This window comes from Gobius niger (assembly GCF_951799975.1).
Source record: "Gobius niger genome assembly, chromosome: 18".
Taxonomy (NCBI): Eukaryota; Metazoa; Chordata; class Actinopteri; order Gobiiformes; family Gobiidae; genus Gobius; species Gobius niger.
In genome coordinates this window covers 1,497,169-1,524,389 of record NC_136869.1, presented here as the reverse complement: position 1 = coordinate 1,524,389, position 27,221 = coordinate 1,497,169, and the positions used below count along the sequence as shown (strand labels likewise).

Sequence of the window (27,221 nt, the reverse complement as noted above, 5' to 3'; positions counted from 1 at the left end):
GCCTCCTATATAAAACAATGTAAAGGTAAAATGCATTTGTCCTCAATGACCTGTTCAAGACTTTAAATGAAACTGTTGCTGATGTGGTGAGAAAATGAAAGCATGTTCAAAGTTGTTTCAACATCTGCTCAGAAAACCATCTTGAGACACGTCTCTGAGGATAAAAGACTCTTAAACCGGGAACATCTCCGCGTTTATTTACATGCGCGCGATCAGCTGTAGTTCAGCTGGAGGCTCGGTGTGAGGAGGAGGGGCTCGGTGTGAGGAGGAGGGGCTCGGTGTGAGGAGGAGGGGCTCGCGGTGAGGCGCGTGCTCAAAACAAAACGGATTGTGGGAAATATAGCTGGCGGAGACGCACAAGTCTCCTCTGATGCATCCTGGGTAAAACGGGCGGAGCAAGTTCTCATCCGGGGATTTACAGCGAACTTGCTGAGAAGCGAACTTTGAATTGGAACAGGACTTGGGCCGCGCGTGATGACGTTTCACGAGTCCACGAGCACAGAAGTCCACACAAGTACACAGACTGAGAAACGGCCCGGGTGTTTGGGCGATAAATGTAAGACAGATGTAGAGACGGCGAGTCATATTCAGCCGACGTTTCCCCCGTTTGAAATGCAAAGGTTCACAATCCGCCCCCACCGCGGTCTGGAGGAAAATACAGGAGACGACAGGAGGAGCACGGTGTGTTTGTGTCTGAGGTGCCCTGAACTCATCTCACACCCTCTCTCCCCCTCTCTCCCCCTCACTCTCTCCTCAATTGCAGGTCACTCCCTCCTGAGATGCCGCTCTCCCCCTCTCCTCTCTCTCTCCTCTCCCTCTCCCCCTCAGTTGCAGGTCTCTCCTCTCTCTCCTCTCTCTCTCCCTCAATTGCAGGTCTCTCCTCTCTCTCTCCCCTCTCTCCTCTCTCCCTCCTCTCTCTCCTCTCTCCCTCCATCCCCTCAGTTACAGGTCTCTCCTCTCTCTCTCTCTCCTCTCTCTCTCCTCAGTTGCAGCTCTCTCTCTCTCCTCTCTCTCTCTCCTCAGTTGCAGCTCCCTCCTCTCTCTCCCCCTCTCTCCCCCCTCAGTTGCAGGTCTCTCCTCTCTCTCCTCTCCCTCTCTCCCCTCTCTCTCTCCCCCCTCAGTTGCAGGTCTCTCCTCTCTCTCTCTCTCCCTCCATCCCCTCAGTTGCAGCTCTCTCTCCTCTCTCTCCTCTCTCTCTCTCTCCTCTCTCTCTCCTCAGTTGCAGCTCCCTCCTCTCTCTCCTCTCTCTCCCCTCAGTTGCAGCTCCCTCCTCTCTCCCCCTCTCTCCCCCCTCAGTTGCAGGTCTCTCCTCTCTCTCCTCTCCCTCTCCCCCTCTCTCTCCTCTCTCTCCCCCCTCTCTCCCCCTCTCTCCCCCCTCAGTTGCAGCTCTCCCCCCTCTCTCTCCCCCCTCTCTCTCCCCCCTCAGTTGCAGCTCTCTCTCCCCCCTCTCCCTCTCTCTCTCCCCTCAGTTGCAGCTCTCTCTCTCTCTCTCTCCCTCTCCCCCCTCTCTCCCCCCTCTCTCCCCCCTCCCTCTCTCCCCTCAGTTGCAGCTCTCTCTCTCTCTCTCTCCCTCTCCCCCCTCTCTCCCCCCTCTCCCTCTCCCCCCCTCAGTTGCAGCTCTCCACGTAGTTGGCGGGCAGCATGCCGGATTTGCCCGTCCTCTGCACCCCCCTCTCTCCCCCCTCTCTCCCTCTCTCCCTCTCTCCCCCCTCTCTCTCCCTCTCTCCCCCCTCTCTCTCTCCCCCCTCTCCCCCTCTCTCCCCCCCTCAGTTGCAGCTCTCCACGTAGTTGGCGGGCAGCATGCCGGATTTGCCCGTCCTCTGCACCCCCCTCTCTCCCCCCTCTCTCCCTCTCTCCCTCTCTCCCCCCTCTCTCTCTCTCTCTCCCCCCTCTCCCTCTCTCCCCCCTCTCTCCCCCCCCTCAGTTGCAGCTCTCCACGTAGTTGGCGGGCAGCATGCCGGATTTGCCCGTCCTCTGCACCGTCCCTCTCCCCCCTCTCCCTCCCTCTCTCTCCCCCTCTCTCCCCCCTCTCCCCCCCCTCAGTTGCAGCTCTCCACGTAGTTGGCGGGCAGCATGCCGGATTTGCCCGTCCTCTGCACCGTCCCGTACATCCAGCCCTCGTCGATGAGCTGCGCGTTCACGATCACGTCTCCGTCCCGGAACGAAACCTCGTCGTGGTCCTGGGCGGCGTAGTCGTACAGCGCCCGGTACACGCGCTGCAGACAGGGGGCGGCAGAGAGTCACCACACAGGCAGACAGGGGGCGGCAGAGAGTCAACACACAGGCAGACAGGGGGCGGCAGAGAGTCAACACATGCAGACAGGGGGCGGCAGAGAGTCAACACACAGGCAGACAGGGGGCGACAGAGAGTCAACACACAGGCAGACAGGGGGCGACAGAGAGTCACAACACAGGCAGACAGGGGGCGGCAGAGAGTCAACACACAGGGAGCAGACAGGGGGCGGCAGAGAGTCACAACACAGGCAGACAGGGGGCGGCAGAGAGTCAGAACACAGGGAGCAGACAGGGGGCGGCAGAGAGTCAACACAGGCAGACAGGGGGCGGCAGAGAGTCACAACACAGGCAGACAGGGGGCGGCAGAGAGTCAACACATGCAGACAGGGGGCGGCAGAGAGTCAACACACAGGCAGACAGGGGGCGGCAGAGAGTCAACACACAGGCAGACAGGGGGCGGCAGAGAGTCAACACAGGCAGACAGGGGGCGGCAGAGAGTCAACACAGGCAGACAGGGGGCGGCAGAGAGTCAACACACAGGGAGCAGACAGGGGGCGGCAGAGAGTCAACACACATGCAGACAGGGGGCGGCAGAGAGTCAACACACAGGCAGACAGGGGGCGGCAGAGAGACACAACACAGGCAGACAGGGGGCGGCAGAGAGTCAACACAGGCAGACAGGGGGCGGCAGAGAGTCAACACACACAGGCAGACAGGGGGCGGCAGAGAGTCACAACACAGGCAGACAGGGGGCGGCAGAGAGTCAACACAGGCAGACAGGGGGCGGCAGAGAGTCAACACACAGGCTTTCAGACAGGGGGCGGCAGAGAGACACAACACAGGGAGCAGACAGGGGGCGACAGAGAGTCAACACACAGGCTTTCTACAGCAGTAATCCACTTTAAGGGTCCTATATCCTGCAAAATCGACTTTTTGGAGCTTTTAGCCATGTTGTTCTGCTATTTCCTTATCAAAAACACCCCCAGAGTGGTTTGTGGCTTCATTCACGCAGCTCTCAGTAATCCTCCTGAATCCTGCTCTCTGAGGCTCCGCCCTCCTGCTCTCTGAGGCTCCGCCCTCCTGCTCTCTGAGGCTCCGCCCTCTCCTGGTGAACGACTGAGTGTTCAGTTGTGTCGTCACAGCGGAACAGAAGTGCTCGACGTCTGTAATGTAATGTCTTACGGCCTGATTTTAATTTGTAAAACAGCTTTTTCATTATTTCTGTTGTAAGAGAGAAACAAAGAGAAGAAAAAAGTGAAGGGAAAAAATAAAAAGGATGTGCCCGAGGTGCTTCCAGGTCAGCTGAGGCCAAAACAAACACACCCTGAGCGTCTGAACAGATCAGTCATGTTTGCGCTGCAGCTGAAGATGGAGCTCGTTATAACTGGACACACCTGTTCTTTATTCTTACCTAACGATCATGTCACGGAGAAAAAGAAGCGCGTTTGGCTACGAGGACGAGGAGTTTATTCAAGGTTAGTGCTAGATGGTATGCTCCGGAGGGACGGTCTGCTGTGAGTTTGTATAGATCTATAAATTGCTTTGTCTAAAAATACAAATAATCCTAATCCGAACCCTAATCCGTAAAGTTGACCCCTTAACTCCCGCCTGAACCGAGCACATTTTCTCCAGTTTGGCTTTACCCCAGTCCAAAAGCTTCTGGAAAAAAGGTGAGAAAATAGCAATAAAACAATGATGGAAATGTGACAAAAAAGTGAGAAAACATTGACAAAAAAAGTGACGAAAAATGTATGAAAAAGTGGCAAAAATGTCACAAAAATGTCACAAAAAATGGACAAAAAATGGATAAAAAATGGACCAAAAAATGACAAAAATGTGACAAAAAAATTGACGAAAAATTGACGAAAAATTGACGAAAATGTGACAAAAAATTACAAAAAAGTTACAAAAATGAGTTGAATACCCAACAAGAAAATGTTGGAAAAAAAATCTGATGACGTGAGGAAAAAGATCCTCTGGGTTCAGGCGGGAGTTAAGAGGTTAACCATTTCCCTGGCCCTAACCTTAATTTGTGTCATGATATCTCACGTTTTCACAGCAGACTGTCCCTCCGGAGCAGACGATCTAGCACTAACCTTTATTCAACCTTCCTAAAGAGGCCACTCGTCAGAAGTTGTTTTTTTTTCTCCGGGATTCAGCGACTTTCACCAAAATATTGTTTTTCTGTGACTGTCTCTGATGGATGTTTGTGAAGCTTCACCAGAATCAAAGTGGATTAACTTTTATAACCAACGCGAGTCCCATAATGTAAACAGAGATGGACCAGAGGGTGAGTCAATCCAAACGTGTGTTAGCATATTAGCATGTGTGTTAGCATATTAGCATGTGTGTTAGCATATTAGCATGTGTGTTAGCATATTAGCATGTGTGTTAGCATATTAGCATGTGTGTTAGCATATTAGCGTGTGTGTGTTAGCATATTAGCATGTGTGTTAGCATATTAGCATGTGTGTTAGCATATTAGCATGTGTGTTAGCATATTAGCATGTGTGTTAGCATATTAGCTTGTGTGTTAGCGTGTGTGTGTTAGCATATTAGCATGTGTGTTAGCATTTTAGCATGTGTGTTAGCATATTAGCATGTGTGTTAGCATATTAGCATGTGTGTTAGGATATTAGCTTGTGTGTTAGCGTGTGTGTGTTAGCATATTAGCATGTGTGTTAGCATATTAGCATGTGTGTTAGCTTGTGTGTTAGCATATTAGCTTGTGTGTTAGCATATTAGCTTGTGTGTTAGCATATTAGCGTGTGTGTTAGCATATTAGCGTGTGTGTTAGCATATTAGCGTGTGTGTTAGCATATTAGCATGTGTGTTAGCATATTAGCATGTGTGTTAGCTTGTGTGTTAGCATATTAGCGTGTGTGTTAGCATATTAGCATGTGTGTTAGCTTGTGTGTTAGCATATTAGCTTGTGTGTTAGCATATTAGCTTGTGTGTTAGCATATTAGCTTGTGTGTTAGCATATTAACATGTGTGTTAGCTTGTGTGTTAGCATATTAGCTTGTGTGTTAGCATATTAGCTTGTGTGTTAGCATATTAGCATGTGTGTTAGCCATTTATGAAGCTGTGTTGCAGATGTCAACTTCGTATAACTGCATCGTGAAGCAATTTCATTTATTGATGTTTATTTATATTACGGTAAAGTATTTGCGGAGAGAGGGGGCGGAGTTAACTGAGAGAGGGGGCGGAGTTAACTGAATCGAAGCGTTGTGTCTTCCGGGTTTGAAAAATACCTCCAGAAAACACTTATATTTATCACAAAAACGAGTGCTCCATAGTGGTAGAGGCACAATATATCATATACATGCCTATACTTAACTTTGGAATGGATTAAATAGCAGGATATAGATCCTTTAAGGAGACGCTGCAGACAGGGGGCAGTGCAGAGTAAAGAGCCACAGACAGGGGGCGGTGCAGAGTAAAGAGCCGCAGACAGGGGGCAGTGCAGAGTAAAGAGTCACAGACAGGGGGCAGTGCAGAGTAAAGAGCCGCAGACAGGGGGCAGTGCAGAGTAAAGAGCCGCAGACAGGGGGCAGTGCAGAGTAAAGAGCCACAGACAGGGGGCAGTGCAGAGTAAAGAGCCACAGACAGGGGGCAGTGCAGAGTAAAGAGCTGCAGACAGGGGGCAGTGCAGAGTAAAGAGCCGCAGACAGGGGGCAGTGCAGAGTAAAGAGCCGCAGACAGGGGGCGGTGCAGAGTAAAGAGCCGCAGACAGGGGGCAGTGCAGAGTAAAGAGCCGCAGACAGGGGGCGGTGCAGAGTAAAGAGCCGCAGACAGGGGGCGGTGCAGAATAAAGAGCCGCAGACAGGGGGCGGCGCAGAGTAAAGAGCCACAGACAGGGGGCAGCGCAGAGTAAAGAGCCGCAGACAGGGGGCAGTGCAGAGTAAAGAGCCACAGACAGGGGGCAGTGCAGAGTAAAGAGCCGCAGACAGGGGGCGGTGCAGAGTAAAGAGCCGCAGACAGGGGGCAGTGCAGAGTAAAGAGTCGCAGACAGGGGGCAGTGCAGAGTAAAGAGCCGCAGACAGGGGGCAGTGCAGAGTAAAGAGCCGCAGACAGGGGGCAGTGCAGAGTAAAGAGCCGCAGACAGGGGGCAGTGCAGAGTAAAGAGCCGCAGACAGGGGGCAGTGCAGAGTAAAGAGCCGCAGACAGGGGGCAGTGCAGAGTAAAGAGCCACAGACAGGGGGCAGTGCAGAGTAAAGAGCCGCAGACAGGGGGCGGTGCAGAGTAAAGAGCCGCAGACAGGGGGCGGTGCAGAGTAAAGAGCCACAGACAGGGGGCGGTGCAGAGTAAAGAGTCACAGACAGGGGGCGGCGCAGAGTAAAGAGTCACAGACAGGGGGCAGTGCAGAGTAAAGAGCTGCAGACAGGGGGCAGTGCAGAGTAAAGAGTCACAGACAGGGGGCAGTGCAGAGTAAAGAGCTGCAGACAGGGGGCAGTGCAGAGTAAAGAGTCACAGACAGGGGGCAGTGCAGAGTAAAGAGCCGCAGACAGGGGGCGGTGCAGAGTAAAGAGTCACAGACAGGGGGCGGTGCAGAGTAAAGAGTCACAGACAGGGGGCAGTGCAGAGTAAAGAGCTGCAGACAGGGGGCGGTGCAGAGTAAAGAGTCGCAGACAGGGGGCGGTGCAGAGTAAAGAGTCACAGACAGGGGGCAGTGCAGAGTAAAGAGCCACAGACAGGGGGCAGTGCAGAGTAAAGAGCCACAGACAGGGGGCAGTGCAGAGTAAAGAGCTGCAGACAGGGGGCGGTGCAGAGTAAAGAGTCGCAGACAGGGGGCGGTGCAGAGTAAAGAGTCGCAGACAGGGGGCGGTGCAGAGTAAAGAGTCACAGACAGGGGGCAGTGCAGAGTAAAGAGCCACAGACAGGGGGCAGTGCAGAGTAAAGAGCCACAGACAGGGGGCAGTGCAGAGTAAAGAGCCACAGACAGGGGGCAGTGCAGAGTAAAGAGTCGCAGACAGGGGGCAGTGCAGAGTAAAGAGCTGCAGACAGGGGGCAGTGCAGAGTAAAGAGTCGCAGACAGGGGGCGGTGCAGAGTAAAGAGTCGCAGACAGGGGGCGGTGCAGAGTAAAGAGCCACAGACAGGGGGCAGTGCAGAGTAAAGAGTCACAGACAGGGGGCGGCGCAGAGTAAAGAGCCACAGACAGGGGACAGTGCAGAGTAAAGAGCCACAGACAGGGGGCAGTGCAGAGTAAAGAGCCGCAGACAGGGGGCAGTGCAGAGTAAAGAGCTGCAGACAGGGGGCAGTGCAGAGTAAAGAGCCGCAGACAGGGGGCGGTGCAGAGTAAAGAGCCGCAGACAGGGGGCGGCGCAGAGTAAAGTCCGGGTGTGGGCCGTACCATGTTGGCGGAGTGCGGGGGTGAAGTGACGGATCGCACGGAGGACAGGCTCGTCTGCCGCATGTATCCGAACTGCTGCTGCTGCTGGTGCTGCTGCTGGTGCTGCTGCTGCTGCGCCACCTGCTGGTACGCCCCGGGAAGGACAGGCGCTGCAGACAAACAGAATACACCGGAAATAAATCCATTTGGAAACTGTGGAGACGCTCGGGTCTCTCAGGGGCCACACGGGGGTGAAGGCCGGTGCTGTTAGCGCGAGCTGTGGGCAGAAGGGGGCGCCGTTCTCCGTCCAGCTTCACCGGCGTTTGGGTTAGAAAATAAACACGTTATTTAGTGACAAGTCCGTGCTCTTCAAACTCTGTGGGACAAAGTCAAACGTGTGAGATTAAACCGTGACGAGGAACAAGCGACTTTTCAACCTTTTGGTGCGAATGACGTCTAGTTTTAGCTGGAAACGCTGAGAACCGTTAAATGACACCAGTTTGGTATTGGATAAAAGTATTAAAAGCAGGAAATGAAAAAAAAACTTTGATTTGAGATTTGATGCCGCATTAAAGGGATGTTTCAGGATGTTTGACATAGGGCCTCATGTCCTCGTTATCCAGAGTGTTGCTGATTTATGGAGATTTTTTTTTTTGTAATTCATGCAGTTCTTATGTTTGAAGAGTTTCGTGGTGCTAGGCTAATGCTAGGCTAGTGCATGTCTATGGTATCAGCTAGCCTGCATTAAAAACAGTGTGACCCGCTCCACAGAGCACCTGAGGCAAATCACTGATAACACCAGACTAACCATATACATGTCTGTGTCCATAGAATCATTTAACCTCTTAACTCCCGCCTGAACCGAGAGGATCTTTTTCCTCACGTCATCAGATTTTATTTGTTTTCATCATTTTTTGTTGGGTATTCAACTCATTTTTGTCAAATTTTTGTCATTTTTTCTCAAATTTTTGTCAATTTTTTTCGTCATTTTTTGTCACATTTTTTATAATTTTTTAGTCATTTTTTTTGTCACATTTTTTTTTTTTCTTCAATTTTTTGTCATTTTTTCGTCATTTTTTCGTCATTTTTTCGTCATTTTTTCGTCATTTTTTGTCACATTTTTGTCACATTTTTGTCGTTTTTTTGTAAATTTTTTGTCAATTTCTTGTGACATTTTTGCCACTTTTTCATAAATTCGCTATCTTCACACCTTTTCCCAGAAGCTTTTGGATTGGGGTAAAGCCAAACTGGAGAAAATGTGCTCGGTTCAGGTGGGAGTTAAGGGGTTAAAACACCTCATATTTGAGCAGCTTCAGCTTCGTGTTTGTATAAGTTACGCAGCGGCGGAGTGATCTGCTAGAAAATAGTCCCTCAAAATGCGATCGTTCATGTGATGCAGGTCAGTTATTTTCCAAACATGATTCAGTCGACACAGAAGCGCGACAAAACTCTTCAAACATAAGAACTGCTGGAATTACAAAAAAAATATCTCCATAAATCAGCAACACTCTGGATAACGAGGACATGACCCTGAAACATCCCTTTAAAGTAAGGGACTTGGTTACTTCAGCTCCAATTTAATTTAATTTATTTATTAATTTTTTACCTGCATGTTTGTCCCATTTTCCCCAATTTTGTACATATTATTATTATATATATTTTTTTAATTATTCCCAATTTTTCCGCCTTATTTTTGTCATTTTTTTCATTACTAATATTCTACCAATTTTCCCAATTTTTTATTATTTCATCCATATTTTCTACATATTTTCTACATATTTTCTACATATTTTCTACATACTGAAATTACAAATATTTTCCCTATTTTCCCACATTTAAATTTTTTTCTTCCTCCACTCTTCCCCAATTTATTCCCCATTTTCCCGCTTTTGTATTTGATAAAGTTTTTCGGAGTCGACTGAACTGACTGAGACGCAGTGTGAGCTAAAGTGGCGGCTCCGTGACGTTAGTCCTGGTTCGGTACCGGTGTTGGCGCTGCTGTGCTCCCAGAGGTCAGAGGGCACAGAGCTGACGGACTGGGCGCGGCTCTGGGGCAGGGAGCGGGTCTGACGCCGCTCCACCCGACCTGAGACACACAAACCAGACTTCAGTCCCGGGTCTGCAGCTCCGGACCCGGTCTGCGGGGCGGCCTGTACCCGACATGCGGCGCAGGCTCCTGGACTGCACGTCGTCCTCCAGGGGGTCGAAGTCAAAGATGGATCCAGGGTCTGCGCGCCAAACGTTCAGGTCTGCAGCTCCGCCCACAAAGAGAGGACGGTCACACAGGGGGAACAAAAGAACAGACTGACCAGGGTCTGGTGAAGCCAAACGTTCAGGTCTGCAGCTCCGCCCACAAAGAGAGGACGGTCACACAGGGGGGACAAAAGAACAAACTGACCGGGGTCTGGTGAAGCCAAACATTCAGGTCTGCAGCTCCGCACAGAGAGAGGACGGTCACACAGGGGGAAACACAAACTGACCGGGGTCTGGTGAAGCCAAACGTTCAGGTCTGCAGCTCCGCACACATTTTTTGTCACATTTTTTGTCATTTTTTTTGGTCATTTTTTGTGAAATTTTTGTCATTTTTTAATCACATTTTTGTCATTTTTTTTGTCAAATTTTTGTCAAATCTTTGTATTTTTTTCGTCATTTTTTAAATCAAATTTTTGTCATTTTTTAATCACGTTTTTGTAATTTTTTTGTCATTTTTTAAATCAATTTTTTGTAATTTTTTCTAAATTTTTTGTCAATTTTTTATCACATTTTTGTCATTTTTTGTCAAATTTTTCTCAATTTTTTTGTCATTTTTTTAATCACATTTTTGTCATTTTTTCTCAATTTTTTGTCATTTTTTTAATCACATTTTTGTCATTTTTTTAATCACATTTTTGTCATTTTTTGTCAAATTTTTATCACATTTTTTGTCACATTTTTTGTCACATTTTTTGTCATACAGACGACAGGACGGTCACACAAGGGGGAACACAAACTGACCGGGGTCTGGTAAAGTCTCACCGTCCACCATGGATTCAAACCTCTGTGGAACCGTGTGGGGACGACTGATCACTACGGCCTTTTCTCACTCATCTGTTTTGGATTTGTTTACTCTTGTTTATCAATCAATCAATCTTCACTTTCTGTGCGGATGCCAAATTACTCCTGGTATTATTACGCCTTACAATATAGTTCCCCCTTTTATCTGCTTAGAAAATCCACGTTGTTTAATTGTGTGTAATTATACTTTGTAGTGGAACACTTCACGTAACCATATTTAAATAGGGAAAACGTGGAAGAGCTTGGTAGCTTCTATCTTGACCTGTTTTGGAGCTATAGAGGAGAGAGGGAGAGGCTAAATGCTAACGCCGTCTGCGCTGTGTTTACGTGACTGAAGGCACGGGGGAAGATCAGACGTAGTGAAGGGCCTATCAGAATTGGGGGTATGCGATGATTGTGCTAAGCTCCTATGTGTGTACCTGGGAAGGCCCGCCCTGCATGACCCAGAGGGATACATGTAGGAGTAGCAGGGTTAGGGTTTTTGTGAGACTTAGGGTTAGGGTCTGCGCTGAGGGGGGTGGGGGGGGCTACAATTCTGTTTAAGCCCCGGGGCCTATGGGTACATTAAGGCAGGCCTGTTGGTCGTGGGCGTGGCTGCGATCTGGCACGGGCACCGGTGCACCAGAGCTTCCACCGAAAACGTATTACTTTAAAAAAATCACAACTGGTAAAGGATTAGAACAAAGGGGGCTTAAAAACAATTGATTTTGAATCTATGGTTGGAGTTTTTAGAGTAAACTGGATAAAAGCCTTTGTAGATAAACCTGATTCTTTATGGTTCCATATTCCTAAAAGTATTTTTTGCTAAAGTGGGAGGTTTGGAGTTTCTTTTGAAGTGTGATTTCGAGGTATCCAAACTGCCAGTAAAACTGTCTGATTATCATAAGCTAGTTCTGCATTACTGGAAGATGGTGTTTGCTCATAATTTTACACCACATGGCTCCACCTTGTGGAACAACAGAGTCATAACAATAAGTTATCTATAAGTTATATAAGCAGAAGTTGGTTTGAAAAAGGAATACTTTTCAGCAATTCTAAAATCCCTCAGATATGGAAATCTGCCTATGTGACACCGGTTTATAAGCACAAAGGAGATCGGGCAAATCCAGCTACAGACCAACATCACTAACATCTTGTGTTGGGAAAATTCTTGAGAGTATTGTAAATGACAGGCTGACGACATTCTTATTGGAAAATGCATTGATTTCTAAAAATCTGTTTGGATTTCTACCCAAACATTCTACACTAGATCAACTGGCACTGGACGACCATACCTGGGTAAAGGCTGTAGAACTTCAGGAAACATGTGTGTAATTAATAAAGAAATGTATGTATGAAAAGAAAAAAAACATTATTTTTTTTATCACAGATATATTAGATGAACAAGGTAATTTTTTTTAGATTTAAGGATTTTAAAACAAAATTCAATATACAAAGTTCAATAAGAGAGTATAATACGGTGTGTAAAGCAACACCAATAGCCTTATTAAATATGATACAAAACTATTTACATTATTCTTAAAGTCAAATAAAATTGCCTAAATTGCAAATAAACCAGACTCCTTTAAATAGCAAAAAGTGCTCAAATATAAACTATTTCATGATTTTGACCAGAATGCAAAAATAAGGCACTATGACGACAAAATAACAAATAAATACATCACATTCATGAAATGGCCAATTCCTCCTAAAACCAAAGAAATGCAATTCAGAATGATAATATTATCCAGCAGCTGCAATGCTTAAAGAGAGGTTTGGTTTTGAGGTGGAGCCGTGTGTGTTCTGTTCCCAGGAAGATGAAACTATTGAACATTTGTTTTTCTTTTGTCCAGTGATAAAAAGTTCGACGTCATGAATTGGCTGAAAACAAAAATTACACAATTAAAGTTAGAACAAATTCTTTTTGGGAATGACGACCTGCCGAAGGAACTTTTTAGAATTTATAATATCATAACAATTATGGGTAAACACCACATACATAAAAGTAAAACAAGAATCCATCACTATTGGTTTTTAAAATAGAATTGAGGGAGTTTTTTGCTTCCTTGAATCTTCTGAAAGACTCAAGCGATAACATTTACTCTCTATGTGAAGATGTCTCAGAATATTTGTCGTTCTAATTTGTGGGGCTTCCAAGTTCTCCTGTGGGAGCGCCTGAGGTTCTCCTGTGGGAGCGCCTGAGGTTCTCCCGGAGGAGCACCTGAGGTTCTCCTGTGGGAGCGCCTGAGGTTCTCCTGTGGGAGCGCCTGAGGTTCTCCTGTGGGAGCGCCTGAGGTTCTCCTGTGGGAGCGCCTGAGCTTCTCCCCGAGGCTCTTTTTACTCGTACACTTATATTTCCAGATGTTTAACAAACTGACCGACGATGATGCCTCCGGGCCGTCGGTCCATCTCCAGCGCGTGGGGGTGTGTCCCTCGGCTAAAGCCCGCCTCCCCGATCATCTGATTGGCTCTGTGGTAGCGCTCCATCCCCGGCTCGTCCAGCCCCAGCCCGGAGCCCCGTCCCCGGGTCCGGTCGAAGTCCTCGTGGTACTTGGCCTTGGAGGGAGACAGGGTCAGAGGTCAGAGGTCAGGCTGAGGTCAGGCTGAGGTCATGAGGTGAAGGATGTTTGTTGTGCTCATTCACTCAGTCACACAGGTGCTTTAGTCAGTGACAGAAACACGGGTTTAGAACTCTTTATTTAACCTCTTAACTCCCGCCTGAACCCAGAGCATTTTCTCCAGGTCAGCTTTACCCAAATCCTGTAGGCCAGTGGAACGCCTCATTTGAAAGCTAAGATCTACAAAACTCATCTAAATGGAAAAAAATCTGATGATGTGAAGAAAAAGATCCATCTATTTTTTGTCATTTTTTCGTCCCCTTTTTGTCTTTTTTTTTGTCATTTTCTTGTCCATTTTTTTGGTCATTTTTATGTCTTTTTTGTCATTTTTTCGTCATTTTTTGTCAAAGTTTTCTCACTTTTTTGTATTTTTTTTTGCCTTTTTTTGTAAATTTTCATCATTTTTTTGGTCAATTTTTTTTGTCTTTTTTTCATTTTTTTATTTCATTTTTTTTCATTTTTTTTTCATTTTTTTCCTTCATTTTTTTTTCATTTTTTGTCGTTTTTTTGTCGACACTTTTTTTCTCACTTTTTTGTAAAAATTTTTGTATTTTTTTTCATTTCTTTGTAATTTTTCATCACTTTTTTGTGAATTTTTGTCATTTTTTAGTCAATTTTTTTGTCATTTTTTTGTCCATTTTTTTTGTCAATTTTTTGTCATTTTTTTCTCACTTATTGGTACATTTTTTTTATTTATTTTTTTCATTTTTTGTATTTTTTTTGTAATTTCTTTGTCATTTTTTTGGTCATTTTTTCATCACTTTTTTGTCAAAGTTTTCTCACTTTTTTGTATCTTTTTTTGCTTTTTTTGTAAATTTTGGTCAATTTTTTTGTCATTTTTTTCCGTCTCTTTTTTGTTGCTATTTTCACACCTTTTTTCCAGAAGCTTTTGGATTGGGGTAAAGCCAAACTGGAGAAAATGCGCTCGGTTCAGGCGGAAGTTAAGGGGTTAAGTTTAGTTTGTTGTGGCAGATCTTTAGTGCGTTAGTGATCACTCTGAGGATCACTCTGAGGATCACTCTGAGGATCACTCTGAGGATCACTGTTCTTCTTCAGGAGGCGCAGGTCAGTGAGGAGGAGGTGGTTGGTGCCAGTCTTCACTCCGTGCTCCCGTTAGCCCCGCCTCCATCTCTCGCTGCGTTACCGTGGAGACGGCGTCCTGGCTGCGCCGCACTCGCCTGTACTCGGGCGTGTCCAGGTGAGTCAGGCTCCGCCCCCTCAGCTCCTGCAGCCCACGGCGGTACTTCACCTGGAGACACGGGCGAGCTGCAGTAAGTCCTGGTTTAGTCCCGGTTTAGTCCTGGTTCAGTCCTGGTTTAGGCCCGGTTTAGTCCTGGTTTAGTCCTGGTTTAGTCCTGGTTTAGCCCTGGTTTAGCCCTGGTTTAGTCCTGGTTTAGTCCTGGTTTAGTCCTGGTTTAGTCCTGGTTTAGTCCTAGTTTAGCCCTGGTTTAGTCCTGGTTTAGTCCTGGTTTAGTCCCGGTTTAGTCCCGGTTTAGCCCTGGTTTAGTCCCGGTTTAGCCCTGGTTTAGTCCTGGTTTAGACCTGGTTTAGTCCTGGTTTAGACCTGGTTTAGTCCTGGTTTAGTCCTGGTTTAGACCTGGTTTAGTCCTGGTTTAGCCCTGGTTTAGTCCTGGTTTAGTCCTGGTTTAGTCCCGGTTTAGTCCTGGTTTAGTCCTGGTTTAGTCCCGGTTTAGTCCTGGTTTAGACCTGGTTTAGTCCTGGTTTAGTCCTGGTTTAGACCTGGTTTAGTCCTGGTTTAGCCCTGGTTTACTCCTGGTTTAGTCCTGGTTTAGTCCTGGTTTAGTCCTGGTTTAGTCCTGGTTTAGTCCTGGTTTAGACCTGGTTTAGTCCTGGTTTAGTCCTGGTTTACTCCTGGTTTAGTCCTGGTTTAGTCCCGGTTTAGTCCCGGTTTAGCCCTGGTTTAGTCCTGGTTTAGACCTGGTTTAGTCCTGGTTTAGTCCTGGTTTAGACCTGGTTTAGTCCTGGTTTAGCCCTGGTTTAGTCCTGGTTTAGTCCTGGTTTAGTCCCGGTTTAGTCCTGGTTTAGTCCTGGTTTAGTCCCGGTTTAGTCCCGGTTTAGACCCGGTTTAGTCCTGGTTTAGACCTGGTTTAGTCCTGGTTTAGCCCTGGTTTACTCCTGGTTTAGTCCTGGTTTAGTCCTGGTTTAGTCCTGGTTTAGTCCTGGTTTAGTCCTGGTTTAGACCTGGTTTAGTCCTGGTTTACTCCTGGTTTAGTCCTGGTTTAGTCCCGGTTTAGTCCCGGTTTAGCCCCGGTTTAGTCCCGGTTTAGACCTGGTTTAGTCCTGGTTTAGTCCCGGTTTAGTCCCGGTTTAGCCCTGGTTTAGTCCTGGTTTAGTCCTGGTTTAGACCTGGTTTAGTCCTGGTTTAGCCCTGGTTTAGTCCTGGTTTAGTCCCGGTTTAGTCCCGGTTTAGTCCCGGTTTAGTCCCGGTTTAGTCCCGGTTTAGTCCTGGTTTAGTCCTGGTTTAGTCCTGGTTTAGACCTGGTTTAGTCCTGGTTTAGCCCTGGTTTAGTCCTGGTTTAGTCCCGGTTTAGTCCCGGTTTAGTCCCGGTTTAGTCCCGGTTTAGTCCCGGTTTAGTCCTGGTTTAGTCCTGGTTTAGTCCCGGTTTAGTCCCGGTTTAGTCCCGGTTCAGTCCCGGTTTAGTCCCGGTTTAGTCCAGGTTTAGTCCTGGTTTAGTCCTGGTTTAGTCCTGGTTTAGTCCTGGTTTAGTCCTGGTTTAGCCCTGGTTTAGTCCTGGTTTAGTCCTGGTTTAGTCCTGGTTTAGTCCTGGTTTACTCCCGGTTTAGCCCTGGTTTAGTCCTGGTTTAGTCCTGGTTTAGCCCTGGTTTAGTCCTGGTTTAGTCCCGGTTTAGCCCTGGTTTAGTCCTGGTTTAGTCCTGGTTTACTCCTGGTTTAGTCCTGGTTCAGTCCCGGTTTAGTCCCGGTTTAGTCCTGGTTTAGTCCCGGTTTAGCCCTGGTTTAGTCCAGGTTTAGTCCTGGTTTAGTCCCGGTTTAGTCCTGGTTTAGTCCCGGTTTAGTCCTGTTTAGTCCTGGTTTAGTCCTGGTTTAGTCCTGGTTTAGTCCTGGTTTAGACCTGGTTTAGTCCAGGTTTAGTCCTGGTTTAGTCCTGGTTTAGTCCCGGTTTAGTCCCGGTTTAGTCCCGGTTTAGTCCCGGTTTACTCCTGGTTTAGTCCTGGTTTAGTCCAGGTTTAGTCCTGGTTTAGTCCTGGTTTAGACCTGGTTTAGTCCAGGTTTAGTCCCGGTTTAGTCCTGGTTTAGACCTGGTTTAGTCCAGGTTTAGTCCTGGTTTAGTCCTGGTTTAGTCCCGGTTTAGTCCCGGTTTAGTCCCGGTTTAGTCCCGGTTTAGTCCCGGTTTACTCCTGGTTTAGTCCTGGTTTAGTCCAGGTTTAGTCCTGGTTTAGTCCTGGTTTAGTCCCGGTTTAGTCCCGGTTTAGTCCTGGTTTAGTCCTGGTTTAGTCCTGGTTTAGTCCAGGTTTAGTCCTGGTTTAGTCCCGGTTTAGTCCCGGTTTAGTCCCGGTTTAGTCCCGGTTTAGTCCCGGTTTAGTCCCGGTTTAGTCCCGGTTTACTCCTGGTTTAGTCCTGGTTTACTCCTGGTTTACTCCTGGTTTAGTCCTGGTTTACTCCTGGTTTAGACCTGGTTTAGTCCTGGTTTAGTCCCGGTTTAGTCCCGGTTTAGACCTGGTTTAGTCCTGGTTTAGTCCTGGTTTAGTCCCGGTTTAGTCCTGGTTTAGACCTGGTTTAGTCCTGGTTTAGTCCTGGTTTAGTCCTGGTTTACTCCTGGTTTAGACCTGGTTTAGTCCTGGTTTAGTCCTGGTTTAGTCCCGGTTTACTCCTGGTTTAGTCCTGGTTTACTCCTGGTTTAGTCCTGGTTTACTCCTGGTTTAGACCTGGTTTAGTCCTGGTTAAGTCCTGGTTTACTCCTGGTTTAGACCTGGTTTAGTCCTGGTTTAGTCCTGGTTTAGTCCCGGTTTACTCCTGGTTTAGTCCTGGTTTACTCCTGGTTTAGTCCTGGTTTACTCCTGGTTTAGTCCTGGTTTACTCCTGGTTTAGACCTGGTTTAGTCCTGGTTTACTCCTGGTTTAGTCCTGGTTTAGTCCTGGTTTAGTCCCGGTTTAGTCCTGGTTTAGACCTGGTTTAGTCTTGGTTTAGTCCCGGTTTAGTCCCGGTTTAGTCCTGGTTTAGTCCTGGTTTAGTCCTGGTTTAGTCCAGGTTTAGTCCTGGTTTAGTCCCGGTTTAGCCCTGGTTTAGTCCTGGTTTAGCCCTGGTTTAGTCCCGGTTTAGTCCCGGTTTAGTCCCGGTTTAGTCCCGGTTTACTCCTGGTTTAGTCCTGGTTTAGTCCCGGTTTACTCCTGGTTTACTCCTGGTTTAGTCCTGGTTTACTCCTGGTTTAGTCCTGGTTTACTCCTGGTTTAGTCCTGGTTTAGTCCCGGTTTACTCCTGGTTTAGTCCAGGTTTAGTCCTGGTTTAGTCCTGGTTTAGTCCCGGTTTACTCCTGGTTTACTCCTGGTTTACTCCTGGTTTAGTCCTGGTTTAGTCCCGGTTTAGTCCCGGTTTAGTCCTGGTTTACTCCTGGTTTAGTCCTGGTTTACTCCTGGTTTAGTCCTGGTTTACTCCTGGTTTAGTCCTGGTTTAGTCCCGGTTTACTCCTGGTTTAGTCCAGGTTTAGTCCTGGTTTAGTCCTGGTTTAGTCCCGGTTTAGTCCTGGTTTAGTCCTGGTTTAGTCCTGGTTTAGTCCAGGTTTAGTCCTGGTTTAGTCCCGGTTTAGCCCTGGTTTAGTCCTGGTTTAGCCCTGGTTTAGTCCCGGTTTAGTCCCGGTTTAGTCCCGGTTTACTCCTGGTTTAGTCCCGGTTTACTCCTGGTTTAGTCCTGGTTTACTCCTGGTTTAGTCCTGGTTTACTCCTGGTTTAGTCCTGGTTTACTCCTGGTTTAGTCCTGGTTTAGTCCCGGTTTACTCCTGGTTTAGTCCAGGTTTAGTCCTGGTTTAGTCCAGGTTTAGTCCTGGTTTAGTCCTGGTTTAGTCCCGGTTTACTCCTGGTTTAGTCCCGGTTTACTCCTGGTTTACTCCTGGTTTAGTCCTGGTTCAGCCCTGGTTTAGCCCTGGTTTACTCCTGGTTTAGTCCTGGTTCAGCCCTGGTTTAGCCCTGGTTCAGCCCTGGTTTAGTCCTGGTTTAGTCCTGGTTCAGTCCCGGTTTACTCCTGGTTTAGCCCTGGTTTAGTCCTGGTTCAGCCCTGGTTTAGCCCTGGTTTACTCCTGGTTCAGCCCTGGTTTAGCCCTGGTTTAGCCCTGGTTTAGCCCTGGTTTAGTCCTGGTTTACTCCTGGTTTAGTCCTGGTTTACTCCTGGTTTAGTCCTGGTTTAGTCCTGGTTTAGTCCTGGTTTACTCCTGGTTTAGTCCTGGTTTAGTCCTGGTTTAGCCCTGGTTTAGTCCTGGTTTAGCCCTGGTTTAGTCCAGGTTTAGTCCTGGTTCAGTCCCGGTTTAGTCCTGGTTTAGTCCCGGTTTAGTCCTGGTTTAGTCCTGGTTTAGCCCTGGTTTAGTCCAGGTTTAGTCCTGGTTCAGTCCCGGTTTAGTCCTGGTTTAGTCCCGGTTTACTCCTGGTTTAGTCCTGGTTTAGTCTCACGTTGCTGATGTTGTCCTGGTTACGCCGGACCCGCTCCAGCTCCGGGGTCTCGGTGACCGGAGTCCCTCGTCCCGGATCTTCTCTGTACTGGACCTGGACTCACAGACTGACTCAGGTCAAAGGTCAAAGGTCAGAGTGACTCAGAGGGTTTTCACTTCAGACTCACCTGGCTGATGTTCTTGGCGTTGTCTCGGGCCAGGACGATCTCCGGGGTCTCGGCGGCGGAAGAACCGAGTCCTCGCAGCAGCTTCGAGTCCCAGCTGTAACGGAGCTGCAGAGAAGATCCAGGACAGTCAGAGAAGATCCACAGAAACCAAGGCCGTGGGAACCCAGGGTGCTGAGGGCGATGCAGCACCCCCTGGTGGATAGTTTGTGAACTGTAGGCAATATTAATCCCTTAACCCCCACCTGAACCGAGCACATTTTCCCCAGCTTTACCCCAATCCAAAAGCTTCTGGAAAAAAGGTGTGAAAATAGCAACAAAACTGAGACAAAAACAAGGATGAAAATGTGAAAAAAGTGGAAAAAAATTGACGAAAAAGTGACACAAAATGTTCAAAAAATGACAAAAAGTGAGAAAAATTTGACAAAAAAGTGAGAAAAAATTGACGAAAAATTTGACAAAAAAGTGACAAAAAATTTACAAAAAGTGAGAAAAAATGGACGAAAAATTGAGAAAAATGGACGAAAAAGTGAGAAAAAAATCTACGAAAAAGTGAGAAAAAATTGACAAAAAAATGAGAAAAATTTGACGAAAAAGTGAGAAAAAATGTACAAAAAGTGACAAAAAATTTACAAAAAATGACAAAAAGTGAGAAAAATTTGACGAAAAATTGAGAAAAAATGGACGAAAAAGTGACAAAAAATGTACAAAAAGTGACAAAAATTTGACAAAAATATGACAAAAATTTGACAAAAAAGTGAGAAAAATTTGACAAAAAAGTGAGAAAAAATTGACGAAAAATTGAGAAAAAATGGACGAAGAAGTGAGAAAAAAAGCTACGAAAAAGTGAGAAAAAAATCTACGAAAAAGTGATAGGAATTTAATAGAAAAATGCGAATAATTTGACGAAAAAGTGACAAAAAAGTCACAAAAATTTGACAAAAATGAGTCGACTGCCCAACAAAAAAAGTGATGAAAAAAAATCCGACGTGAGGAAAAAGATCAATTTAGTTTTGTAGGTCTTTCAAATGAGGCGTTACACTGGCCTACAGGATTTGGGTAAAGCTGAAGTGGAGAAAATACTCTCGGTTCAGGCGGGAGTTAAGAGGTTAATAAATAGGATTTATGCACAGGAAAAGTATTTTGGGGGTAAATTTTGTCCCTCAGCGCCCCCTAACTAAAACATCCTCCCACGGCTCTGACAGAAACACCAGGACAGTCAGAGAACATCCACAGAAACACCAGGACAGTCAGAGAACATCCACAGAAACACCAGGACAGTCAGAGAACATCCACAGAAGCACCAGGACAGTCAGAGAACATCCACAGAAGCACCAGGACAGTCAGAGAACATCCACAGAAGCACCAGGACAGTCAGAGAACATCCACAGAAACACCAGGACAGTCAGAGAACATCCACAGAAGCACCAGGACAGTCAGAGAACATCCACAGAAACACCAGGACAGTCAGAGAACATCTACAGAAGCACCAGGACAGTCAGAGAACATCCACAGAAACACCAGGACAGTCAGAGAACATCCACAGAAACACCAGGACAGTCAGAGAACATCCACAGAAACACCAGGACAGTCAGAGAACATCTACAGAAGCACCACAGTATCTCTCTGTCTGTCACTCGTATGGACCCTGCAGTCCCTCCTGCCTCGGTTCCTCGGGTTAAACCTGTCAGAAACACCGCTGAGGAGCACCTAGCTGTGGGGGGAGTGTCTGTTCCTCACCGAGCTGATCTGCCGCTGGTTGGTCCGGACTCGCTCCATCTCCGGAGTGTCTGAGACCAGGCTGTAGCTGCTACGCTGCCTCTCCGCCTCGTCCCGGTACTTCTTCTGCAAACACACGGGACGATCAGGCGGAAACAGGGTAGGGAGTACCTGGCTGTACACAGAGGGAGTACCTGGCTGTACACAGAGGGAGTACCTGGCTGTACACAGAGGGAGTACCTGGCTGTACACAGAGGGAGTACCTGGCTGTACACAGAGGGAGTACCTGGCTGTACAAAGAGGGAGTACCTGGCTGTACACAGAGGGAGTACCTGGCTGTAGATGTCCTTGACGTAGGAGGCGTGCAGGAGCTCCGGAGTATCCGTGACGGAGCCGTACGAGTTCTCCCTGAGCTGCTCCGTCTGTTTGTACAACTTCTACAAAAAGAGTCACTTTAAATACTTAAAGGTATGAAGTATTTAACCTCTCACCACCCGCCAAAACCAAATCCACTCTCTACTCTACGCCATGGTCGCCACTTTATATTTCACTTTTGTGTTTTGGTCACTTTTTTATTACTTTTTTGCTGGATTTTTGTCTTTTTTTCCTGGAATTTTGTCTTTTTTTTCTGGATTTTTGTCTTTTTTGGGGAATTTTTGTCACTTTTTTCTGGAATTTGTTTTCCAGATTTTTTCTGGATTTTTGTCTTTTTTGGGGGATTTTTCTCTTATTTTTTGTTTATTTTTGTCATTTTTTTCTGGATTTTTATTTTTATTTTCTGGATTTTTTCTCTTTTTTGTGGATTTTTGTCATTTTTTTGCTGGATTTTTATCTTTTTTTACTGGATTTTTGTCATTTTTTTCTGTATTTTTGTCATTTTTTTGCTGGATTTTTTTCTTTTTTTCTGGATTTTTGTTGTTGTTGGGGGGGGATTTTTGTAACTTTTTCTGGATTTTTTTCTTTTTTTTGCTGGATTTTTGTCGTTTTTTATGGATTTTTTTTTCTTTTTTTTGTTGATTTTTGTCATTTTTTTCTGGATTTTTGTTATTTTTTGGGGGGGATTTTTGTCACTTTTTATGGATTTTTTTCTCTTTTTTTTGTTGATTTTTGTCATTTTTTTGCTGGATTTTTGTCTTTTTTTGCTGTCGCTTTTTTGTTGCTCTTTTGTCACTTTTTTGTTGAGTTTTTGTCATTTTTGTCGCTTTTTTGTTGTGTTTACATCCTCATTTTCTTCTCGTTTTTTATTGTATGTTTTGTAGAAGCTTGTAGATTTGGAGAATTTGGAGAAAACATGTTGAGGTGGGAGTTAAGGGGTTAAAGTCCTTGGGTGCAGTACCTCGTTGAGGATGGAGGTGGCGTTCTTGGCTCTCAGCAGCTCCGGCGTCTCCTCGAAGGCGGCGCCTGAAAATCCTCGACCCCTCAGCTCCTCCAGGTCCTTCCTGTACTCCTTCTGTGATGGAACAGTGAGCTATTGTAGCCACAGCTGCCCAATGGCCAATTGACCAATGAGACGAGCTAAAGCTAACCTTACCTTAGCCCTAACCTTAAGGATAGTGGAGTTTACGAACTAAAGCTAACCTTACCTTAGCCCTAACCTTAAGGATAGTGGAGTTTACGAACTAAAGCTAACCTTACCTTAGCCCTAAACTTAAGGATAGTGGAGTTTACGAGCTAAAGCTAACCTTACCTTAGCCTTAAACTTAAGGATAGTGGAGTTTATGAACTAAAGCTAACCTTACCTTAGCCCTAAACTTAAGGATACTGGAGTTTATGAACTAAAGCTAACCTTACCTTAGCCCTAAACTTAAGGATAGTGGAGTTTACGAGCTAAAGCTAACCTTACCTTAGCCCTAACCTTAAGGATAGTGGAGTTTACGACTAAAGCTAACCTTACCTTAGCCCTAACCTTAAGGATAGTGGAGTTTACGACTAAAGCTAACCTTACCTTAGCCCTAACCTTAAGGATAGTGGAGTTTACGACTAAAGCTAACCTTACCTTAGCCCTAACCTTAAGGATAGTGGAGTTTACGAGCTAAAGCTAACCTTACCTTAGCCCTAACCTTAAGGATAGTGGAGTTTACGAGCTAAAGCTAACCTTACCTTAGCCCTAACCTTAAGGATAGTGGAGTTTACGAGCTAAAGCTAACCTTACCTTAGCCCTAACCTTAAGGATAGTGGAGTTTACGAGCTAAAGCTAACCTTACCTTAGCCTTAACCTTAAGGATAGTGGAGTTTACGAGCTAAAGCTAACCTTACCTTAGCCTTAACCTTAAGGATAGTGGAGTTTACGAGCTAAAGCTAACCTTACCTTAGCCCTAACCTTAAGGATAGTGGAGTTTATGAACTAAAGCTAACCTTACCTTAGCCCTAACCTTAAGGATAGTGGAGTTTATGAACTAAAGCTAGCCTTACCAGATGAAAAGTTACGAGAGTTGTAGCTATTATTAGCAATTAACATCCGGGCATTTTCTATTTAACACAGCCGTGCCAAACAAACAATACACATTGCGGTGGGGGTAATCTGAAATCAGTTTCAGCTTACCCCTGGGGGTAATTTGAAATCGATTTCAAGTTACCCCCGGTAGTCTGAAATCAATTTCAAAGTCCCGGGGGGTAAGGTGAAGTTTGAAATCGCTACACCGGTCCTGAAGTAAATGTGAGAGTCCTCGGTTCCAAAGACAGGGTGCAGTACCTCGTTGAGGATGGAGGTGGCGTTCTTGGCTCTCAGCAGCTCCGGCGTCTCCTCGAAGGCGGTGCCTGAAAACCCTCGGCCCCTCAGCTCCTCCAGGTCCTTCCTGTACTCCTTCTGTGATGGAACAGTGGGATCAAGGTCAGCACACACTACACCACTTTTCTAGTCTTAAAAGATTTTACATAAAATGGGGGGGGCCACACTACACGACTGGATAAAAAAAATGTGACAAAAATTCCACAAAAATGTGACAAAAACTCAACCGAAAAGTGACAAAAACTCAACCAAAAATGTGACAAAAAATCACCAAAAATTAAACAAAAAATCACCAAAAATTAAACAAAAAATCACCAAAAATGCGACAAAAAATCAACAAAAAAGTGACAAAAATTCAACAAAAAAGTGACAAAAATGTGATAAAAATGTGACACAAATTCAACGAAAATGTGACAAAAATTCAACAAAAATGTGACAAAAATTAAATAAAAAAATGTGACAAAAATTCAACAAAAATGTGACAAAAATTCAACAAAAATGTGACAAAAATTCAAAAAAATGTGAAAAAAATTCAACCAAAATGTGACAAAAACTCAACAAAAATTCAACAAAAATAAAAAAAAAGAAAGAAAAAAATAACATTAAAAAGGTGACACAACACAGCAACAACGTGAGGAAAAAGATTAGTTTTGTGGGTCTTAGCTTTCAAATGAGGTGTTACACAGGAATATATATAACAGCCAAAGAGGACAGAATGCATTTGGTTCAGGCGGGTGGTAAGAGGTTAAAAGTCCTTGGGTGCAGTACCTCGTTGAGGATGGAGGTGGCGTTCTTGGCTCTCAGCAGCTCCGGCGTCTCCTCTGAGGCGGTGCCTGAAAACCCTCGGCCCCTCAGCTCCTCCAGGTCCTTCCTGTACTCCTTCTGTGATGGGACAGCACACCATGAGCTCCCACATCATTCATATCTTCAGTTCCTTTACCTGACTGAGGAGGGCGCTAGCGAGCAGCGCCGTCTTGTACGCCGGAGTCTGATCCGCCTCCATCAGAGCCTTCCCTTTCACCTGCTCCTCGTAGTCTTTGCGGTACTCCTTCTGCAGAGAAACGAGAGGCTCAGAGGAGCTCAGAGGAGGCGCAGAGGAGGCGCAGAGGCTTCATCTGTACCTCGCTGGTCATCCTCTGCGCCTCTCGGGACACTCTGTAGGCCTCGGTGTCGGAGAACTCCATCTGAGAGCGGCCTCTGCTGCGCTCGTACTCCTCCCGGTACTTCACCTGCGACACAACAGCGAGGAGGAGGAACGGCCCGGGTTAAAGAGCATTTCTGTAATTCAACTCAACCCCTTAACTCCCACCTGGACCGAGCACCTTTTCTCCAGTTTGGCTTTACCCCAATCCAAAAGCTTCGGGAAAAAAGCAACAAAACTGAGACGAAAACAATGATGGAAATGTGACAAAAAAGTGACGAAAAATTTATGAAAAATAGGCAAAAATGTCACAAGAAATTGACAAAGAATTGACCAAAAAAATGACAAAAAATGACAAAAAATTAATTTAAAAAAATGACAAAAAAATGACAAAAAAGACAAAAATGTGACAAAAACTTTTTTTTAAAATGACGAAAAAATGACTAAAATTTGATAAAAAATTAACAAAAAAAATGACAAAAACATTAATAAAACAAAAAACGAAAAAATTACCAAAAAATGACCAAAAAAAAGACAAAAATGTGACAAAAATTTGATAAAAATTTGATAAAAATTTGACAAAAAAATGACAAAAAAATGAAATTAAAAAAACAAAAAAAAAGACAAAAAAATGACAAAAATGTGACAAAAAATAATTAAAAAATGACAAAAAATTAATAAAACAAAAAACGAAAAAATGACGAAAATGTGACAAAAAATTGATAAAAATGTGACAAAAAAATGACAAAAAAATGACAAAAAATTAATTAAAACAAATGACGAAAAAATTACAAAAATGTGACAAAAAAGAGTTGAATACCCAACAACAAAATGATGGAAAAAAAAAAATCTGATGACGTGAGGAAAAAGATCCTCTCGGTTCAGGCGGGAGTTAAGAGGTTAAAGTGCATTTCTGTAATTCAACCTAAACTGTGAATATATGCCCTTAAAGTGACAGTCTGTAACTTTACAAAGTGAGGAGCGAGTGTGAAATTTGAAAGTAAACAATCAAATTCCTCCCAGAAAATCCTGCTGGTCCCATTTAGCAAGTAAACAATCAGGCCCCTCCCCCTCCTTGCTGATTGGACCATGACAGGCTGTTTACAGGAAAAGCTCGTCTCATCTCTCTCTCACTGTCACTTTAAGCGTGTCTTCCTTCCTTTAGTTATCAGTGCGACAGACCTGGGAGTGCAGTACGGCGTTGTCCTTGTGGTGGCGCTGTTCTGCCGTGTCCAGAGCCAGGTGATACTGCGCCTTGTTCTGCTCGTACTGGCGCTTGTACTCCACCTGCCGTCACAGAAACACGTCAGTCACTGCTCCGTGTTCCAGGTCTGTGTCTGTGGCGTGTCTGTAGCGTGTCTGTAGCGTGTTCGTACGCTGCTCTGCAGTTTGGAGGCGTGTAGAGCGTGTTGGAGCTGCAGCAGGTTGGGCAGGTCACACGCCGCCTCCGCCTTCTCCTTCTGACCCGAGCGGTATTTCACCTGTGAGGGAGAGGACGGTTTGTTTAAGCTCAAAGTGGAATCACAGGTTCTGTCGCTCTAAACATGTTGGAATAAACATGGTAATGAAGTAGTTTGAAATGTATTAGTGAACGCTTTGATATAATTGTTTACCCTTAAAGCAGCAAAGTGCCCCGTCCCTGTGTGGGTGAAGGTTATTATGACTTTTTCAAGCTTTCCATCATGTTATTCTGTCACTCCCTCATTAAAAACATGGCTGAAGTGTTGCCTTGGCACATTCACGTATTTCTGAGTAATCTGTAAAAACTCTGATGGCGGCCATTTTAGGGATAGGTTTGCCTGAGTCCTCCTAGGAACGCCCCCACCTCCTGGAGACGCCTCCGAGCTTTGGTCACCAGCCGAGTAACCAACCACTGCTCCTCAGCAGAACCCCCTCCCCACTGATGCCACAGACAGCGTGTGGAGGGGGCGTGTCTAAAGGCTCAGAGGTTCTTAACCCCTTAACTCCCGCCTGAACCGAGCATGTTCTCTCCAGTTTGGCTTTACCCCAATCCAAAAGCTTCTGGGAAAAAGGTGTGAAAAAGGCGACAGAACTGAGACAAAAAACGACAAAAAAACGACAAAAAAACGACAAAAAAATGACAAAAAAATGACAAAAAATGATAAAAAAGGACAAAAAAATGACAAAAACCGACAAAAAAACCGACAAAAAAAAACGACAAAAAAAGACAAAAAAATGACAAAAAACGACAAAAAATGACAAAAAACGACAAAAAAATGACAAAAAATGACAAAAAAAGACAAAAAAATGACAAAAAAATGACAAAAAACGACAAAAAATGACAAAAAACGACGAAAAAAGACAAAAACACTACAAAAAAATGACAAAAAAGGACAAAAAAATGACAAAAAACGACTAAAAAATGACAAAAAAAGACAAAAAACAACAAAAAAATGTCAAAAAACGTCAAAAAATGACTAAAAATGACAAAAAAATGACAAAAAATGACTAAAAAATGACTAAAAAATTGATTAAAAAAATGACAAAAAATGACAAATGAAAAAATGTATTTAAGGCGAGAGTTAAGAGGTTCTTAAAGAGACAGAGGCCTATTTCAAGAAATTCACTACAGCCATTTTGAGACATTTTATAC

The 27,221-nt window shown here is 45.4% G+C and overlaps 1 protein-coding gene across 1 annotated transcript in view; it reads right to left on the bottom strand.

Moving 5' to 3' along the window:
• Positions 1-2,003: 2,003 nt before the first annotated feature.
• LOC306977722 (uncharacterized protein) overlaps positions 2,004-27,221 on the bottom strand; it is a 94,370-nt gene continuing 69,152 nt past the window's right edge. Inside the window, exons 45-61 of the mRNA XM_079576150.1 lie at positions 25,984-26,088; positions 25,790-25,894; positions 24,588-24,695; positions 24,407-24,517; positions 24,235-24,348; positions 23,431-23,544; positions 22,075-22,188; positions 21,071-21,175; positions 20,760-20,864; positions 19,023-19,127; positions 18,857-18,949; positions 14,364-14,468; positions 12,980-13,157; positions 9,725-9,817; positions 9,553-9,654; positions 7,590-7,738; positions 2,004-2,216 (exon numbers count right to left, since the gene is read on the bottom strand). Coding sequence (XP_079432276.1) covers positions 2,040-2,216; positions 7,590-7,738; positions 9,553-9,654; positions 9,725-9,817; positions 12,980-13,157; positions 14,364-14,468; positions 18,857-18,949; positions 19,023-19,127; positions 20,760-20,864; positions 21,071-21,175; positions 22,075-22,188; positions 23,431-23,544; positions 24,235-24,348; positions 24,407-24,517; positions 24,588-24,695; positions 25,790-25,894; positions 25,984-26,088 — 1,983 coding nt within the window. The 3' untranslated portion in view covers positions 2,004-2,039. The remainder of the gene's footprint in view (positions 2,217-7,589; positions 7,739-9,552; positions 9,655-9,724; positions 9,818-12,979; positions 13,158-14,363; positions 14,469-18,856; positions 18,950-19,022; positions 19,128-20,759; positions 20,865-21,070; positions 21,176-22,074; positions 22,189-23,430; positions 23,545-24,234; positions 24,349-24,406; positions 24,518-24,587; positions 24,696-25,789; positions 25,895-25,983; positions 26,089-27,221) is intronic.